Genomic DNA, 17,981 nt, shown 5'->3' with positions numbered 1-17,981 from the left:
GCACTAAGTCAGGCTACAGCACCGCCATATTACTTAGGCCATTGCTTAGATGGAAGTCCTGAAATTGGGTTGAACATGCAAGATCCGAAAGTCACTGTCTGTGTTGCCCCTATACTGCCGCCGCGCCAACACAGTGGGCCAATAGGCAGTTGATCCAGCTAAAGGGTTAATTTGCGGCCAGACTTGTGGGTAACGGTGGATCAGGTGCAAAACTGTTTGCCATATGTGGTAAAACAGGGTTCAGGTATGGATGCTGATTTCAGGAATCACCTGGGTGCACAACCACATTAACAGTGGGTCAAAGTCACTAGCACAGGCCTGTGGCTGATTAGTATATAGGGCCCTAGGTACAGCACCGTGGCCGTGGTATGGGCTGCAAAAGGGGTCCCCAGGGCTCCAACTCCACTCACCCCACTTCTGGTGTCCCCTGCCGGATCAGCTGCAAAGTCCACTGTGCCCTCCGTGTGTCCTTGTAGGGAACCGCGCCAAAGGTATCACGCAGGCGGGAGTCGCAAGTACGCAAGGCCGCGGCTCCGCACGTTGTACTAGGCCGCAGTTGGAACTCAGGCCGGCGACGTGCTGGGAGACCGGGGATTGATGCAACAGGTGGCGGACAGCGTTCCAGCCCTCGTGGGCTTACTTAGCTGTTGGGGATTGGAGCCTGTGTGGGTGGATGGGGCGCCGAGGTGGTTGGAGCCCCAGGAGCGCCACGAGATGCGTCTTTCCAGCAGACCAGGCCCTTGTTAGTTGTGGTTTGACAAGCACATCACTATTTGGCACCCCCAAGTGATTGTGACTGTCCTCCTTTAAGCAGTTACAACTGACTACATTTGTGACTATATTTTACAGCAGTCACACACACACACTAGTTTGCTGTTAACGAGATACAGACACTAAAAAATTATTCGAAGCATTAATGTACATCAAAAGTTACCAATAGTTCATGTTAATCAGTTTTCACTAATAGGACTGCTTTTGTAATTGTTGCTTGAAGTTCCTAAACCTTCTCAAAAGGTCAGTTGGAGTTTTTAATGCTAACAGACTACTGAAGCTCAAATATGGCAGCAGCCTCATAGGAACATGGGGGATCAGATGGGTAATGTAAAAGCATACAGTATGTAAATACTTTTATGGCAAAATTATAAATAGCATGCAAAGACAATATTCTGATAGATGTAAAAATAATTCCTGGTGGCAGTATCTGTAAGTCGGGGAGAATGCAGCAGAGATACACCAGCAAGTAACATCTATAAACCAGGCTTGCTCAGTTGCTACTGGGAAACATGAAAGGGAGGTAAATGAAATGATTTAGTTCTGAATAGGTTTTAGAAAATGGTAAAAAAAAAAAAAAATATAAAGCAGCTGGACAAAAAATGTAAGGTTTCTACACAGAAGTATTCTCTATTGCCCTGCAGCATGTAAGGGTTATTTTATTAGGATATAAAACCAAAATTACAGGTATGGTAATGGAATTACCCACCAATATAACTGAATAAAATGGCTTGGTGCTCAGTGTATAACTTGCATTTGTAAAGAAAGCGCTCCTTGTAGTTTAGCCTATAAAGAATATAAAAATGTGTATATATGCGGATTGTAGTGCAATAGAAATGGATGAGAATAGTAGCACATAGCAGGAATCACAATTAAGTTGAATGAGTCCAATAGCAGACCAAGCTGTGCTAAAGTGATATGCTCTTATATACAAAATATGACTCACATCCACCTCAGCTATTGTTTGGATATGTCACTCGCATCAGATTGATGGGCAGTCAGTCTGAATGAGCTTTCAGACTCAGACAATAACAAGGTTTGGAGAAAAAGGGTGGCAGTAGTAATAGGCAATTGTGCCTCAGAAGCACATTTCTCCCGAATGGAAACAAAACAAAAAAAACTCATTCATATCAGTTTAATATGCCTCATAAACTACTGGCCACATAAATTCAATTTTGGATTAAACAGGTTTATGGGGCTTTGGGATAAGGAAGGGTGCAATCAGCCATTACAATGGAGGATGATCAGCCATTACAATGGATTCATTGTCATGTCATCCTCAACACCATAAGTTACTTATGTTTTAAGTTATAGAAAGTTTTGTAACAAAAATACCCTGAGATGGTGCAATTTTCACCCACTGGTCTGGGGTATCACATTTGGCACCAGGCCAAGACTTGCAATCTGTGGATTCTGGCAAAATACAGAGGGGCTGCTGTAAAACACCATAGACAGTCACTATTTATTTGGCTGGTGGGGGGCTGTTTCAGCCTCTGTGTACCAAATATGTTTTAAATACCAGTTCAGGCTTCTTTGGAATCTCCCAGTGATTACAACTTGACCTCATTTCACTTGCAAACCATGTTCAAATACCAGGCAGACTACAGATTTACATTATGTAGGCAAACATCTATATTTATTTTAGTTATCTATAAATGTAATTGCCATTGACTATAAATGAAATTGTCGTTGAAAGCATAGTTTTGCCTGTCCCATGTTATTCTCTGCACTGCTTGCCTGACTACAGAAACAATGAAACAGGAATCCGCTCTCCTCTAGCCAACACATCAATAACCACAATGACCTGCATGCTGGGAAGTGTAGCTGACCATTCCAAACTCTCTCAAGAGGCAATAAAATTTCCTCTGGGGCAACTTTATTGCCTCTGTACTGAATAGGATGAAGGCATTTGGGTAGTTACCAAAAAGAGGATAGTCAAATGGGATTTAGAACACAGCCATCGAAATGTCATGCACAGCAGAAAAACAATTCATTTAAAGAACATTTTTTTATTGACAACAGTCCAGATCAACAGATGGAATAGTACTGGTTTCCAGAACAAGTGGTGTTTACTGGTCTTTCAGTTCCTTCAGTCTTCTGATAGCAGATTTGACTGTGACAGCGGAGGTGGTGCTGGAAAAGAGAAAACGGGATCAGTCTTAAGCAATATAGAATACCTGCCCATCTTCTTGATTTTTATATGTGGAGTAAAGACAAGCCAGGAGCCATAATTGGATTTCTGAGTTGTCCAATCTGTCAGATGTCCAGAATAAATGTACTTTATTCCAGCACAGTCTAATTACTTCACGACATGCCAATAAATTAGGACACCGTAATTGCATTGGGTATTGAGCACAGAATGAGACTCCCAAAGAGTTCAAGAGAGAATAGTTTTCTGTCCTTGCAAAGTCCTGAAACTGGAGCAGAGCTTATAGGGAAGCATGGAAACTGCATTATCTGATAACAGCACAATTATATATGTAGCTTTTATTTCTGGCCCTGTAGAGACTAGCATTTATGGCGAGTGACAGCCTTAACGGCAGGGGAGAAGACCACTCTAAGCAAGTCTGCACCAAAATAAAATAAGTTCATGTTTGTATGGAGTGCAGTGAGAATGTTAATTTCCCCATTACACTGATCCACCATCATAATCAGCACTTCCCTGCCCAAAATCATAGCTTGCACTGAACCACTGGCCCCCATTAGCTTTCCTTTCTCACTCAAATTACTGCTAAAAACCAAAGACAAGAGATTCCATTTTGACAGGTCTTCTGATCGATTCCACTTAAGTGGATACAGCAGTCACAATACAAATTTTGCACACAGAAAAGTAAATAAAAAAAAAAAAATCCAGTTTTTGCTGCCTATTAAATTGCCATCCCAGTAGGTGGCAAAACACAGACAATTGCTCCTTCCAAATAATAATCTCTTTAACAAAAAGTGTGCTGGCAGGGTTCAAGTCATTATCGTTAAATGGGCATTTCCCCCATGCGTCATTAAAATACCATCTCTCTGCTAGAGCATTATAAATAAGATCCTTCAAACACAAGAAATATAAAGCAAGCAGCTATTTGTGCTGGGAGTGGAGAGACAGGGCAGCCAGAGAATGATACAAGGGGGCAAACTGTAATTTTAGTAACATTATTAAGGAATATAGTTGCCTTTTATAAAAATTGATTTTGTTAAAATGAGAACAATTTTACATAAGCATCATACTGAGTTGTATTCATTGTGGGTATCAAAATAATTCCAGTAATCATCCAGGTCAGGAAGTGCTTAAGTGTGCGAAGGGGTCTGTGGTTTTATGGACTGCTATCAGGTTAAGTTCCCCTTGGAATTAGGTTTATTAAATGATCATTAATATGTTTGCAATTATGTATAGTCCTCCAGAGAAGCCATGAATGACTTTTGACCCTTGTTTATATTTTGGTGCAAGGGCTATGGCAGACTGAGATTTGCCGCCCATAGCAATGGATATTTAAGGTGGTGGCAAACGGGGAGATTAGTCGCCAAGCGGGTGACTTATCTCCCCAAATGCCTTCCTGCTGGCAAGAATACAAATCTTCAGCAGGATGGCAACTTCAGTAAGCAAAGGCAAGTCGTATGCCATCCTGCCGGCAATTCGTATTCCTGCCAGCAGGAAGGCATTCCAGGGAGATGGACACCTGCAGACAGAAGATTTGTCGCTGGGCAACTAATCTCCCAGTCTGCCACCACCTTAAGGGTCTGGCCACACAAGCAGATTCGTCGCGACAAATCTCTTCTTCGGGGCGACAATCTCGCTGAACTGCCTTCCGCCGGCTGAAATGAAAATTGCCTGCGGCAATGCACATGCGGCGCTTCGTTTTCCGAAGTTGCCTCACGAGGAAACTTTGGGTGACTTCGGAAAACGAAACGTTGCATGTGCATTGCCACATGGAGTTTGGGGAGATTGTCGCCCCGAAGTAGAGATTTGTCGCTGGGGCGAATAATCTCCCCAAATCTGCTTGTGTGTGGCCAGACCCTAAAACACATTTTTGGTGTTAATGTTCCTAACAAAAATACCCTGCCTATGCTGTAACAACCCCCCCCCACTCAAAGAATTATAGAAACTAGGTTAAACCCCAGCAGGCAAGAGCACACAAAACATTTTGCTCAAGTCTTTTTTTTTTTTTTTTCAAAGGGAAATTGGATTGAAAAGCAACTACTTCTCATTGGAAACAGCACAGCTCATATCAAATCAGCAAGTATATAATATAGAACAGAGATACTGGAGTTTCTAGGGCAGTGGTCCACTTTTTTTAATTTTTTTTTTTTTTTACCTGTGATCCACATACAAATGTAAAGAGTTGGGAGCAACAGAATCATGTCCCCAGCAACGCCAAATAAGGGCTGTGATTTGCTACTTGGTAGCCCAGCTTTGTTTGGCAGTACATTAGGTTTTTATGTGATCAAAACTTGCCTCCAAGCCTGGAATTCAAAACTAAGCATCTGCATTGAGGTCACTGGGAGCAACATCCAAGGGGTTGGTGAGCAACATGGGGATTGGGAGCCACTGGTTGGGGATAACTGCTCTAAGAAGTCAGTAGTAGTATGTAGGACAAAACATTTTTTGTACAGTTCCTGCACCACTTCAAGATCTTAAAAGGAACAGTATCACCAATAAATACATACATAATGTAGTGTTGCCCTGCACTGGTAAAACTGATGTGTTTGCTTCAGAAACACTACTATTTATATAAATAAGTTGCTGTGTAACAATGGGGGCAGCTATTCAAAGGAGAAAAGGCTCAGGTAACAGCAGATAGGCTTTGTAGAACATAATGTTATCTGTTCTCCATTATTTAACCTGTGCCATATAGCCTTTTGGTGTTACTATTCCTTTAAAAACTAATTTTAAACGTAACTCCTTTTCACAATGACAATGGGGTCTGCTCCATGACAGACGTTGGACAAATGCATATTGCGTGGCAATGAAAGAGCTGAAGGGAAAGCCTTAACATTGGAGGTCTTAAAATATACCACACAGACCATATAGCACTTTCATATAGCCCATTATAAAACAATTTTTTCTACTACGTGTCAATGGTTTATCCCGTGATCAAACACTGCCATTAAGTGTGAAGTCCACCCCTAATGGTTGGGATCCCCAACCACTAGGTCGGGGTCTGTGCTAAACCAGGCCACATCTGGTATCAGCTGCAGTCTAGAATAGCTGCAAAAACAATGCAAAATGCCCTAATTACCTGCAATCCCAGCTCCCTGATGAGCCATTGCCATCCATAGCAACTGTGAGAAGCCCAGGAAGCTTTCGACCGATTGCGATAAGGAAGAAAATACGGTTTGGGCTGCTCTAAAGGATAAGCTGTTGTGCTTGTAAACAAACCAAGGGCACATATACACATTAGGTTTCATCACACCATGAATGGAAAGAGCTGTGCCTTTCCCCTCACACTTTTCTGTTGTAGTTTTAAAACACCAATTTATACAACCATCATAAAACGCTGGCTCAGGGTAAAACAGACTTCCAGAAGCATGTGTCAATTTCAGAGTAAGGACCAATTATTGGGGCTAAATAAGTGCTTGGAAAGTTCTCTCAGTTCCCTTTTACAGGTCTAGAATGAATACTGGGGGAACATCATATCAGCACTTGTACACACCCACTTCTATCATTAATATACTGCATGCAATATTGGATCTCTTCCCTTATGTTTATAGAGGGAACAGCTTAGGGGGAATATTGCTCTGCACACTACAGCATACAGTGCCTGAAACACACCTGTCTGAGAGTGTTTCAGTGAGTAAACACCAAGAAAGCATACCATGTGTACAACTGAACTTCTTGTGCACTGGTTCTTAGAGTTCATTGCACTTCTGATTAGGTCCTAACACAGACTTACAAAATAAATGGCTAAATGACTTACTTGTAGGTCCAGGCTCCTCCAGCTACAATTTTCATGCAAGATCCACAGTGCCAGATTCCAACAGCCTTTCTCTTCATCTTGGTCTAAAAGGGATGGAGAAGAGAGTTGTAACTTATAACACTTAAGATGTTCAAGTCAAGCCAGTAAAGATGCTTTATCTGTAAACGGCACCTACCTTGCCACAGAATGAGCAGGTGTATTTGGCATGCTGGCTGATTTCAATTTTTTTGACCATCTTCCTCAAGGAAGCACCGTAACGGGTCCCATATTTACCCACAATGCCGACCTTCTTGGTGCGTTTGGCCTGGAAAAAAAAACCCCAGAAGAAACACATTTAGAAAAGGTCCAGTCAAAGCTGTAAATATATACAGTTTAGAATTCTGCAGATACCCAATTACATGCACTAGTGTTTCTATACGAAAATTCCATCCCAGTGTCATTCTACTGGCCCTTGCAGGGATTACTTGTTACAAATTAAAGAATAGGAATGAGGCGCATAAGCTTCATTTATTCACCACATGTTTCGAGCTGTACAAGCTCATTTTCAAGTGGGATTACTGGTTAGTCCTGTTTCTTGGCTCCACCGATATTAAGGACTACAATTCCCAGCATTCCTCGTCACAATTGATTAATTATAATTAGATTACTGTTTGTCTTAGATTTGCAGTTCACGATAACATGGAAAGGAGTGTATTTTAACAAGGGTATAATAGACAAAATACAGAAAGCAGCAATGTACTGGCTGATATAAGGCTCGCCCTGTGACACAGTAAGAAACTACATCTTCCACCAGCCAGGGCTCCTGGGAGCTGTACATTAGCAGACTCCAAGTAAATAGGCTATGGCTCACATAAACACCATATGGAACCAAAACCGGTAACTAAACACCGGGATCAGTCAGGCCTCAATCTTCCAATCAACTAAAACACATAAATATACAGTCGGAAACTGATGGAATGCGGAGAAAAGCAAGGGCATCAGGCTCGGGCATATGTGCAGCAGCGGAGAGAGGTGTTTAAGGCTCAGAAAGACTGCTCTCAGGGGCGGATTAAAACAGATTGATAATGCCGAAGCGACCACACCGCAAAAGCTCACCATCTTGCTTCAGGACCCGAGGGAAAAGGGAAGAGCCAAACGCGCATGCGCAGCTTTAGCACGCAGCGGCGGAAGTAGTCTATGGTATCGAGTCCTCCAGCGCTTCTCGGAACGCTCTAAAGCTGTAGGTTTCGTGGCGGTTCTGATCCTTTACCGGCACCATGGCGTCCTCTGCTAACGCATTAAACAAGCTGCCGCCCATCCAGTCCACGGCCGGTGCCGTACCGGTGCGCAATGAGAAAGGTAAAACCATTGAATTATTGAAAAACTGCGGCCTTTTGAGAGGAAACTCCTCCTCCACTATAGCGCTTGTTATTGTTGGGATATAGCGCTTGTTAATGTTGGGAAGGGGTGTCCAACTTATATATAACTTACATCCCTGCAATGCACAAACCTGTCGGAGGAATCTGGGATTTGTATTCGAATTGAACTCGTAGTTCGTCTCTCTCTGCCCGCAGAGGGTTGTGGGTAGAGATGTCACACTGCTGCGGATTGGTCGCCTATTCCAATATATAAAACTGTGAATTAGTGAGCAATTTGCCCTGCTGCAGTAAAACCAATCAGTCAGTCACTTGATTGCTCTATTAGCAGTGCACAGATCATTGTTGCTATGGGATACTGCACTAGGGTAAATTGCTCAGTGTTGGTAAGTAATCCCCACCTATAGCAATGTGCGTAGGCTGCCAGTATACATTTGGGGGCAGATTTATCAAAATGTGAGTTTAGATGGTCATTCTTATGGGATTTTTAGAATTGTATTTATCAATGAGTGAAGTTAGAGCTCACCATTAGCTAAATATAGTTCTAAAAATCCCATAGGCATGAATAGAACCTGGATGAGTGTTTATTTATTAAGCTCTAAACTCGCATTTTGATAAATCTGCCCTTTAGTGTATGCTGATATCACAATGTAATAAACTGCGACCGAATCTAACACATACTGTGGTACACATGGGATCCCAAGACTCTCACACTTATTTCTGCCAATGCACAGCACCAATATCCATTTAAAGGTGGCCATACACTCACCAATATTATTGTGCGTGCATGTTTGGTTGTAGACAAGGCGACAATATAGACAAAAGCCTTGGTTATTGGACAGGATGAAAATTTTTTATCGGCAGAGTATAAATGCTGACTCTTTCAGATGGCCGTAGAATTTTTTGGTTTCTACCTGCAAATGTGACAATTCAGCTCTTAGGGCTGAACCACACGCTGCGCCGTCTTCAGATCCGACGCAATGAGAGGAAGCGAATGCGACGAGACGTATGTGACAAATATAATGTAGGTAATAGGAATGGTGGACTTACAAGCTGCACGTGGCTGTTGCGCGACTGTTGGATGCAAACGCTGCAAGTTGCATCTTCATCTGTCAGTCGTGTAAGATGCACACAGCTTGTAGGTCCGACATTCCTATTATTTACATTATATTTGGCACATCTGTCTCGTCGTAAGACCCCCCTTTGCTTATATCAATCTTTCAACCGTAGATCCAAGTATATTTGGGGCAACATACAGATTTTCATGGCGAGTCTCACCATAACTGTCCTTTAGACTTGGTTTTCTCGTCTAGGACAGAAAATAGTCCTATTTGTGTGGCTTCTTTGTTGTTAGGGATAACTACTATATATGCATCAATATCCTCTTAGGAGTATGTTTATTCTGGGCTCAGACCTAGAAGATAATCTTATACTTTCTGTCTTCTGTTGTTCTACAATCCAATATCTGCTAAAATAACTTTGTAAAATCCTAAATCCAGGGAAGACAGTCAGGAGAACTGGACTGATTTACCAGTCATAATAATGAATACATAAAGCTTGCTAAATGGCTGATATCTAACCAGAACAGCAAGTAAAAATGGTACTTGATACCAATGTATTTTTAGGGAAAATAATATTCAGTCAGAAGGTAGAAATCCGTTCTCTAATAAGCTCCAAATTATAGAAAGGCCATTTACCAAAGGCTCCACCTTAATTAAATAATTCTAATTTAATTCTAATGTATTCTTTTTCACTTTAATAATAAAACCGTACCTTTTACTTGATCCAAACTAATATACCTGTATAATTAATCCTTATTGGCGGCCAAAAAATCCTGTTGGGTTTATTTAATGTTGAAATGGTTTTTAGCAGATTTGTAGTACAAAGATCCCTTATAAATAAAAATCAAGTTCCAAGCATTCTAGAAAATATATAATATACATGTATGATGACACACTGCTTGCTTAAAAAAATTATTTTATACTGAACTGATACTTTATTTTGAAGGAGATCTATAGTTAAAATGTATATATTTTGTTACTATAGAGCAAAATAAACCAATTTGTAATATATTATTATTTTTCTCAACTTTTAAGTTTGCCTTAAATTACTTTTTTTATGATGTATACCGTGATATTCTGAAATAGTTACAGTTGGACTTGTTTGTGTTCAGAAGCTTTCCAGTTTGGAATTCAGCAGCTATATGGTTGCTAGGGTTCAGTTTACCCTAGCAGTCATGCAATGGTTTGAATGAGAGACTGGAATATGAATAGGTTCCTGAATAGTAAGATAAATCATTAAATGCAACAATAACATTGTAGCCTCACAATAGCAGTAGATTTTGGCTGTTGAGTTCAATGACCTCTATTTGACAGATGGCAAGAGGCAGACGAAGGCAAAAAAAACTATAACAAACGAAGACCAATTGAAAATAGGACGTCCTACAACATACAAAATGTTTCTATTTTGATGTATTTTAAAACCGATAAATACTTATATATACTATACTTTTAACAGGTGAAATATCCATGGAGAAAGTCAAAGTTAAGCGCTATGTTTCTGGTAAAAGGCCTGACTATGCTCCAATGGAGTCCTCTGATGAGGAAGAAGAGGAGTTCCAATTTATTAAAAAGGGAAAGGAGCAGGAGGTTGAGCAGGAGGAACAGCCAGAAGAGAGCACCAGCGACCCTCGTTTACGAAGATTGCAGAGCCGTATGAATGAGGATGTGGAAGAAAGGTGACTCTTTTGGTCTTACAGGATAATACAATTTAGCTCTGTCCCTTTTACAATTTCTGCCATTTTTCTTGGCTACAAAAGTTCACTATAGGTATCTGTTCAAAATACATATATAAATCCTTTATTTGCTAAAGGTAAAATATTATTGCGTCAGTTATTGCCTGGTAAGTAAAGATACATTTTTTATTAAGATGCAGACAAAGCAAAGTGGATCTCAATTCTTGTGGGATATTACACAATAGCACAGCGTAGCAGCACACATAATGTGTTCAATTGTCTTTCCTCAGCAACTTGCATTGAACAGGTAGTAACAGACTTCTTTTTATTCTTGCAGATGAGGTGCCCTGATTTTCTTATTTCATATACAGTATAACATGCAAAGTCAAGGGGCAAACATGTGACTTTTTTCTGACACATAAAACACTCTCTTTGTACAGGTTGGCCAGGCACCGAAAGATTATTGAGCCTGAAGTAGTTGGTGAAAGTGAGTCCGAACCTGAGCCAGCAGAGGATTGGCGCATGGATCGAGAGGTTACTAGTGAGGAGGAAGAGGAAGAAGTAGATGATGAGGTAATCTATGATACCACCTAGCCAAATAACATGCTTGAAAAGAGTCCTCCTTCTTATGTTTTTTCTGGATTTATGCTTAGAACTGAAGGTACTTTATTGTATTTCATTTGTAAATCCTGTTTAGTTCTTCTTCTGCTAGTTGCGGGCAGGAGTGATTCTCGGCAAGTTATTTTTTCAGATTTTATATAATCTGAGGTGTTAGACCATGATTCAATAACTACACTAAAAGACTGCAATGTGTCTGTCTTAGATCTTAGGTAATAATATAGAATTGGTAATAAGTGACAGAGATAATTGATAGAAAATAAGCTAAAAAATATGCTTGGAAACTTACTTTCTTCTGGGCATCATCGTACCAGTCTGTTTTACATCCCATTTACCAAACTCATAGCTGCATGGTGGTCTTTTTGTCCTAATGCCAAAGCATCCTGTTATTTTAAGATTCAAAAAATGTTTGTGTTGCTTACATTGTAATCAGGAAATAGAGCAGCGCCGTTCCATGATGCGTCAGAGAGCTGCAGAGAGAAAAAATGAGGAGATGGAAGTGATGGAGGTAGAGGATGAGGGGAGGTCAGGAGAAGAATCAGCATCAGAGTCTGAATATGAAGAATACACTGACAGTGAAGATGAAATGGAACCACGACTCAAGCCAGTGTTTATCCGAAAGTAAGTGGTTTTCTCTCATTACCTAAAGGTGGGTTCACCTTAAAATTGGCTTTTGTTATGACATAAGTGTGGTTTACAAAAACCATTTTGCATTTGGTCATTATGTATTATTGGTTTTACAAGTTTGATTTAGGGAAGGGCACAGACCAGAAAGTCTTTGGCACTTTCAATTTCAGACCCTGCCAAATCTGAATATGCAAATTAGGATCCCCATTGAATCTCCATACTTGGGATCATTTTGTTGTTGAGGATTTCACTGAAAAAATTTATTATATGGAATGTGTTTGGGACAATGAAATGACCGCAACTGAGAGTTTCCAGACTTGAAATGACTCTCTACTTGACATTAAATATCAACAAAACGAAGAGCTTACTATATGTTGCTATAATTTGAATTTGTAACCCGTTCAGGAAAGATAGAGTCACCGTGCAGGAAAAGGAAGCTGAGGCGATAAAGCAGAAGGAACTGGATGCAGAGGCAAAACGGATGGCAGAGGAGAGAAGGAAATACACCTTGAAGGTAAGTATTTTTCATTGATGCAGTGGCAGCTAGTAGTTGTTTGAGGTTTATGCTTTTTCATCGTAATATTCCATGTTCAGATTGTAGAGGAGGAAACTAGGAAGGAGATTGAAGAGAATAAGCGATCCTTGGCAGCCCTTGATGCCCTTAACACAGATGATGAGAATGATGAAGAGGAGTATGAAGCCTGGAAAGTAAGAGAGTTAAAGCGCATCAAGCGAGATCGTGAAGAGCGAGAGGCGTAAGTATCTAAATCCTAACTCTAGGAATAAAATCATACTGTATGGCACATAGCACTGTTGCACTGACAAGAGGATTACTTTACTTAAAGGAGAACTAAACCCTAAAAATGAATAGGGCTAAAAAAGCAATGTTTTATTTACTGAACTTATTGCACCAGCCTAAAGTTTCAGCTTGTCAGTAGCAGCAATGATCCAGGACTTCAAACTTGTCACAGGAGGTCACCATCTTGGAAAGTGTCTGCGACACTCACAATGCTCAGTGGGCTCTGAGCAGCTGTTGAGAAGCTAAGCTTAGGGGTTGTCGCAAATTATCAAGCAGAAAATTTGGTTGGCCTGTCATATAACCCGATGCTACAGGGATGATTATTAAATTCTGGTTTCTGTGCTGCCATGTAGTAATTATCTATATTAATTACTAATCAGGCTTATACAGCCTTATTATAATATTCTATACTGTATATTTTAAGACGGTCCCTAAGCTCAGTAAGTGACAGCAGCATGGAGCATGTGCAGTGAATCAGCAGAAAAGAAGATGGGGAGCTACTGGGGCATCTTTGTAGACACAGATCTTTACTGCTAAAGGGCTTTGGTTGTCTGTGGCTGGCACAGAAGCCCAAAACATAATGTACAACATTTCCAGCCTTTTTTTAGTTTAACTTTCCTTGTCCTTTAAGTCACATCATGACTCATATACTGCTTGCTATGTTTTCTCTACACTTCAGGTAATACTGCTAATCTCCAACTTTCAAAATTCCCCAGGATGTGTGTGCCCCATGTTTATTATAGAGTCTAATGCTAATATCTTTTACGTGCAACAGGATGGAAAAGGAGAAGGCAGAGGTTGATCGCCTTCGTAATATGACAGATGAGGAACGACGGGCAGAGCTGCGTGCAAACGGCAAGATAATAACCAACAAGGCAATGAAAGGAAAATACAAATTTCTGCAAAAATATTACCACAGAGGTGCATTTTTCCTGGTAAGAACTATTCTTTGATAGAGCACAAACCATAGTCTTCAAAAATGACATTTGTTTTACATTTTTATTAGGCATATACCAAATCCATAATATTTGTACTACATCTGAACCAGATTTGTGTAAATGTTTAAGATTTCTCTTTTATTTGTTGTGCTTTTTAAGGTCACATGACTTTTAGGTATTGGATTTGGTTTGGTTGAATACTAAGAATATAAAGCTGTGATTCAGCCAATTACTGGAATATTCTGTGTGTCTCTTCTTCTTATGCTCACATTACAGAAAGCATTATGTATTTTTTCCCCCAATAGGATGAAGACGAGAACGTTTATAAAAGGGATTTCAGTGCACCCACCTTGGAGGATCATTTTAATAAGACTATATTACCCAAGGTCATGCAGGTAAAGGATGTCTCAATTTCTTACATTACATTTCTTACATTATATTAAAGTCCGAATTTATCTTAATATTTTCTGCTACACACTCTGATCAAATCCGCTCAGGTTTTTCACACTTATTTATTATTACATTTTCACGAAAATCCGCTTTGCGGGAAAAATCAGACTTTCACGAATTTTTCAGACTTTTTCATCCGATTTTCAAGATTTTTTGTAATTTCCACCCGAAAACTCCAAAAAACTTTGGGGTATTGCCCAAAACCCAGCGCACATCAAAAAATCGTTGGGACTCCTCCCATTGATTTATATGAACCTCGATAGGTCGGAGATGCCGGATTTTTAGATTCTGACTTTTCCATCCTCGAGGTTTAATAAATTACGAAAAATTTGTGATTTTTTTTTTAAGTCAGATTTTATAAAAAAAAAAACATGAATTTTTCAAGATTTTTGCATTCAGAGTTTAGTAAATAACCCCCCTAGTGTCCAGCATATCCTAAATATCACCTGTGTTTGTACTGGCTGCCGTTTCCTTATTCTTGTTCTTAGCATAGTAGTAATACTTAATGAGATTTTTACCTGTGCATTTTGGATCCAGTTCATAAGTTTATATCCACCATTTTTTTTGCTTAGGTCAAGAACTTTGGTCGCTCAGGTCGGACAAAATATACTCACTTGGTTGATCAGGATACCACTTCATTTGACTCTGCATGGGGCCAGGATAATCCGCAGAACACAAAGTTCTTCAAACAGAAGGCAGCAGGAGTAAGGGATGTGTTTGAGAGACCATCTGTGCAGAAAAGAAAGACAACATAAACTATCCATGGCTGTGGGGACTTGTTCATTTTCTTTTGGGATGAAAAGTACTGCAGCTCATGAGAGGGAGTTATTGGTTCAAGAACCAACATTACTTGCACATACTGTGTATATATACTTTGCAAGTAATGTGTGTTTTATTTTTTAATGTGTGAATAGATTGTTTGGTTTTCCAAGCAGCGGAGAAACCCAGCTTTATTTTCCACAGATTTTCTGAGAATGATATAAAAGGTGTTTTTTAGCTAAACCATTTTGACATTCAGGAACACTGAAACGGAGACGAGATTTGCTAATGTTTGTAAATAAATCAGTTACTCTGTATACTTTATAGCTTGTAACGATTTGTTTGTATGACCTTATAAACTTAACAGTCCCATGAAATTATTTTTTGTTTCTACAATTCTACAGTTCAGAAATGCAATGCAGAACAAAAGGCCTTGCATCGCACCTTGTGTGATGCAAGACCTTGTATTAGTCCATGTGCTATAAGTGGCAAAGAGCTGCCTATATGTACAGTCATTTACAATCAGAACAGCATTTGTGTTGGCCTCTTTTTTTATAATTACAGCCAGTCATTTGCACGTCTGTTTTTGTGGTTGTAAGGGATAAAGATAATTCTATGATTTATCCAGCACTAATCCCTCTGAATTTTCATATTGTAGATCTTAAAGGGAAAAGTATACTTTTTTTCTGTTCTATCATTATCGCCAATAAGATAAGTAATCCTACAAAAAACAGAGATCAATATAATTCAAATCAGTCCCTTCCCCAGTATAGCTTAGAATCTGAGGTCCCTATCGCACACTCAATATAAAGAGCCAGTTTACCTTCCTGTATGTATTTGGCACAGATTCCATAAGGAATCTAGATTGTGTCTCCATAACATGCATTTAAAAAATAAAAGATCAAATAGAGGTACAAACTAAAGTGTTTTTTCATCTTTCAGGCAAAAATTTAGAGGCACATTTATTAAAGGTCGAATTTCAAATATGTGTGAGTTTTTTTTAAACGCCATTAAATCCAAATATACTCGAAATTCGACTGGGGGGTTATTTAATAAAGAAATGGAATATCTAAAACTCTCGCGATTTTTACCGACTTGAAAACTCAAATCGAATTTGACTAACTCATTCAAGTTTTTTTTCTCCGAAAAAAAACCCTCAAATGTCCAAATTGATGCCTGGATCTCTCCCATTGACTTTTATACATGAACTTGGCAGGTTTTTGGTGGCGAATAGTTGAATTTGAGTTCTTAAAGGGCCAGAGTATGATAAATCTTGGAATTCTAATTAAAAGTCAAATCGCTTTTGGATAATTCACAATTCGAATGAGAGTTTTGACCATATAAATATTCAAATTTTCAATTGGACCCTTAATAAATCTGCCCCATAATGTCACGATCACTGTCTTCTTTAATATCTGGTAACCTGTGTCTAAATGAATCAAATCTTCTATCTAGTAAATTTATCAGTAAGACTCACTGTTACCAGAACTATAATATGATCTAGATTTTAACTAGCTTAGAGGATCGGAAAATCTATGTTGAACCCCACTGATCCTTATCTAGGTGGGGTAATTCTTTGGCATGAATACAATATTTAAAGGAGAAGGAAAGTCATTTACCGCTTAAGGGTGACAAATGTTAGGCACCCCCAAGTGAATGTATTTACTTAACTGAGCACCACAGAATGCTCCTCTTACGGCTTCTTCTTTCTTCTCACGGCTGCACATGCGAAAAGCCGAACTTTAACTAAAAAGCCGGCTATTTCATTCTACTGCACATACATCTGCCCCGAGAAATTTGAAGAAAGAAGAAGGCGGAAGAGAAGCACTTTTTGGTGCTCGCTGAAATAACTCTGAGCCGGTGCAGTTTTTTACTGATAGGAGCACCGGCCCGGGGTTTCAGGTAAGTAAATACAATATCTTGGGGTGCCTAACATTTGGCACCTCCAAGTGGTAAACGACTTTTCCTTCTCCTTTAAGGGTTGAATTAATGGTTTGTTTTCAGCCTCTTCCTCCCAAGGTCTTCAGCATACTTTAGTTTGTTACGAGAAGGGGCATTATTAAGGAATATATATTTAATACACGAGCCGTGAATATCCTGTAAATGATCTCCTTCTAAACAGTGCTTGGTGATGTCATTGGTTATATTTGGTGCTCAGTGATGTAATTTGGCACGACTCACTGAAACTTATGAATTAGAATAAATATATGAGGATATTAGAAGTCACCGAGAAATTCCATGAGCATATAAAACACAAGGCTGAAGGCCTTGCTAAAACCTAGTGAGCAGTTTTGTTAAACACCCACTTTTGAAAAAAATGCTTGTGTTTTTTTGAGCAGCAAGCCAATGTCATTGATTGCAGAAAACATGAGTTGGTTCAGGCACTCCCTTCCCATTTTTGTAACCATTTGCTGGAACACAGGCAGAGAAATCGTCTCAAATCTGGGGGTAAGGGTATTCCATAGAAATTCAGAGTCAATGGGAATGGCTGACAAGGGGTGGGTCCTGTCAGACGTCTCTCAAAAATGTAGAACGGAGTGATTTTATAATAAATTACCGACTGTCTAGTTAAACAGTATTTTTGTCTAACCAAAAAAAAATCAGTTTATTAGTATTTTACAGCACCAAACTGTGAGGCTAGCACAGGGGTTATCAAATGAGAAAAATTCCGGGATGCTTTGAGGCACAGCCAGGCTCCTTTTGCCCATTTATGAAGCAGCTTTGGAAGAACTGAATCAGCCTGGAAACCAGATAGGGTAAAATTTAAGGGTGGCTGCTTATTAAAGGTCTTCAGTAGCAATAAAAACGTGACATGAAGATAAGCCTGATTTGAATTGATTCCTACATCACTAATATAAGTGTACCTAGATAAAAGGGTTATACTATTCTAGAAGGGCTCTTACTACTGCTTTATAAAGGTTAGACTGAGGTGTTACATTATATTCTGTCATATTGAACACTTAGCCCAAAATGAGAATTAGTTAACTACTTTAAATAACCCATGTCTAAGTATGTATGGGGAGGGAC

General features: G+C 39.6%; 2 protein-coding genes across 2 annotated transcripts; one reads left to right on the top strand and one right to left on the bottom strand.

Moving 5' to 3' along the window:
• Positions 1 to 2,760: 2,760 nt before the first annotated feature.
• Positions 2,761 to 7,903, bottom strand: LOC108711439 (60S ribosomal protein L37a-like). Its single transcript, XM_018253170.2, has 4 exons — positions 7,770 to 7,903; positions 6,850 to 6,978; positions 6,675 to 6,757; positions 2,761 to 2,904 (listed from the first exon to the last, which is right to left on the bottom strand). Exons 1-4 carry the CDS (start codon positions 7,770 to 7,772, stop codon positions 2,841 to 2,843), a joined length of 279 nt encoding a protein of 92 aa, XP_018108659.1. The 5' UTR covers positions 7,773 to 7,903; the 3' UTR covers positions 2,761 to 2,840.
• A 6-nt stretch (positions 7,904 to 7,909) lies between these two features.
• On the top strand, positions 7,910 to 15,872 carry mfap1.L (microfibril associated protein 1 L homeolog). The gene is given in 9 exon segments (NM_001086673.1): positions 7,910 to 8,012; positions 10,547 to 10,766; positions 11,204 to 11,336; positions 11,815 to 12,002; positions 12,414 to 12,522; positions 12,603 to 12,763; positions 13,583 to 13,742; positions 14,051 to 14,140; positions 14,768 to 15,872. Coding segments are annotated over 9 exon segments (1,326 nt in total). The 5' UTR covers positions 7,910 to 7,930; the 3' UTR covers positions 14,951 to 15,872.
• The last annotated feature ends 2,109 nt before the right edge of the window (positions 15,873 to 17,981 follow it).

This window comes from Xenopus laevis, chromosome 3L (genome assembly GCF_017654675.1).
Source record: "Xenopus laevis strain J_2021 chromosome 3L, Xenopus_laevis_v10.1, whole genome shotgun sequence".
Lineage (NCBI taxonomy): Eukaryota > Metazoa > Chordata > Amphibia > Anura > Pipidae > Xenopus > Xenopus laevis.
Note: the sequence above shows the minus strand (reverse complement) of the source record. Positions and strands in the feature narration are given on the sequence as shown.

What these genes read in the sequence shown, in the direction of transcription:
- LOC108711439 (XM_018253170.2), bottom strand. An exon ending in CCTGCTCATTCTGTGGCAAG is followed by an intron (nt 6,758 to 6,849) that starts GTAGGTGCCGTT and finishes CATCCCTTTTAG; the next exon opens with ACCAAGATGAAGAGAAAGGC. An exon ending in GGAGGAGCCTGGACCTACAA is followed by an intron (nt 2,905 to 6,674) that starts GTAAGTCATTTA and finishes TCTCTTTTCCAG; the next exon opens with CACCACCTCCGCTGTCACAG.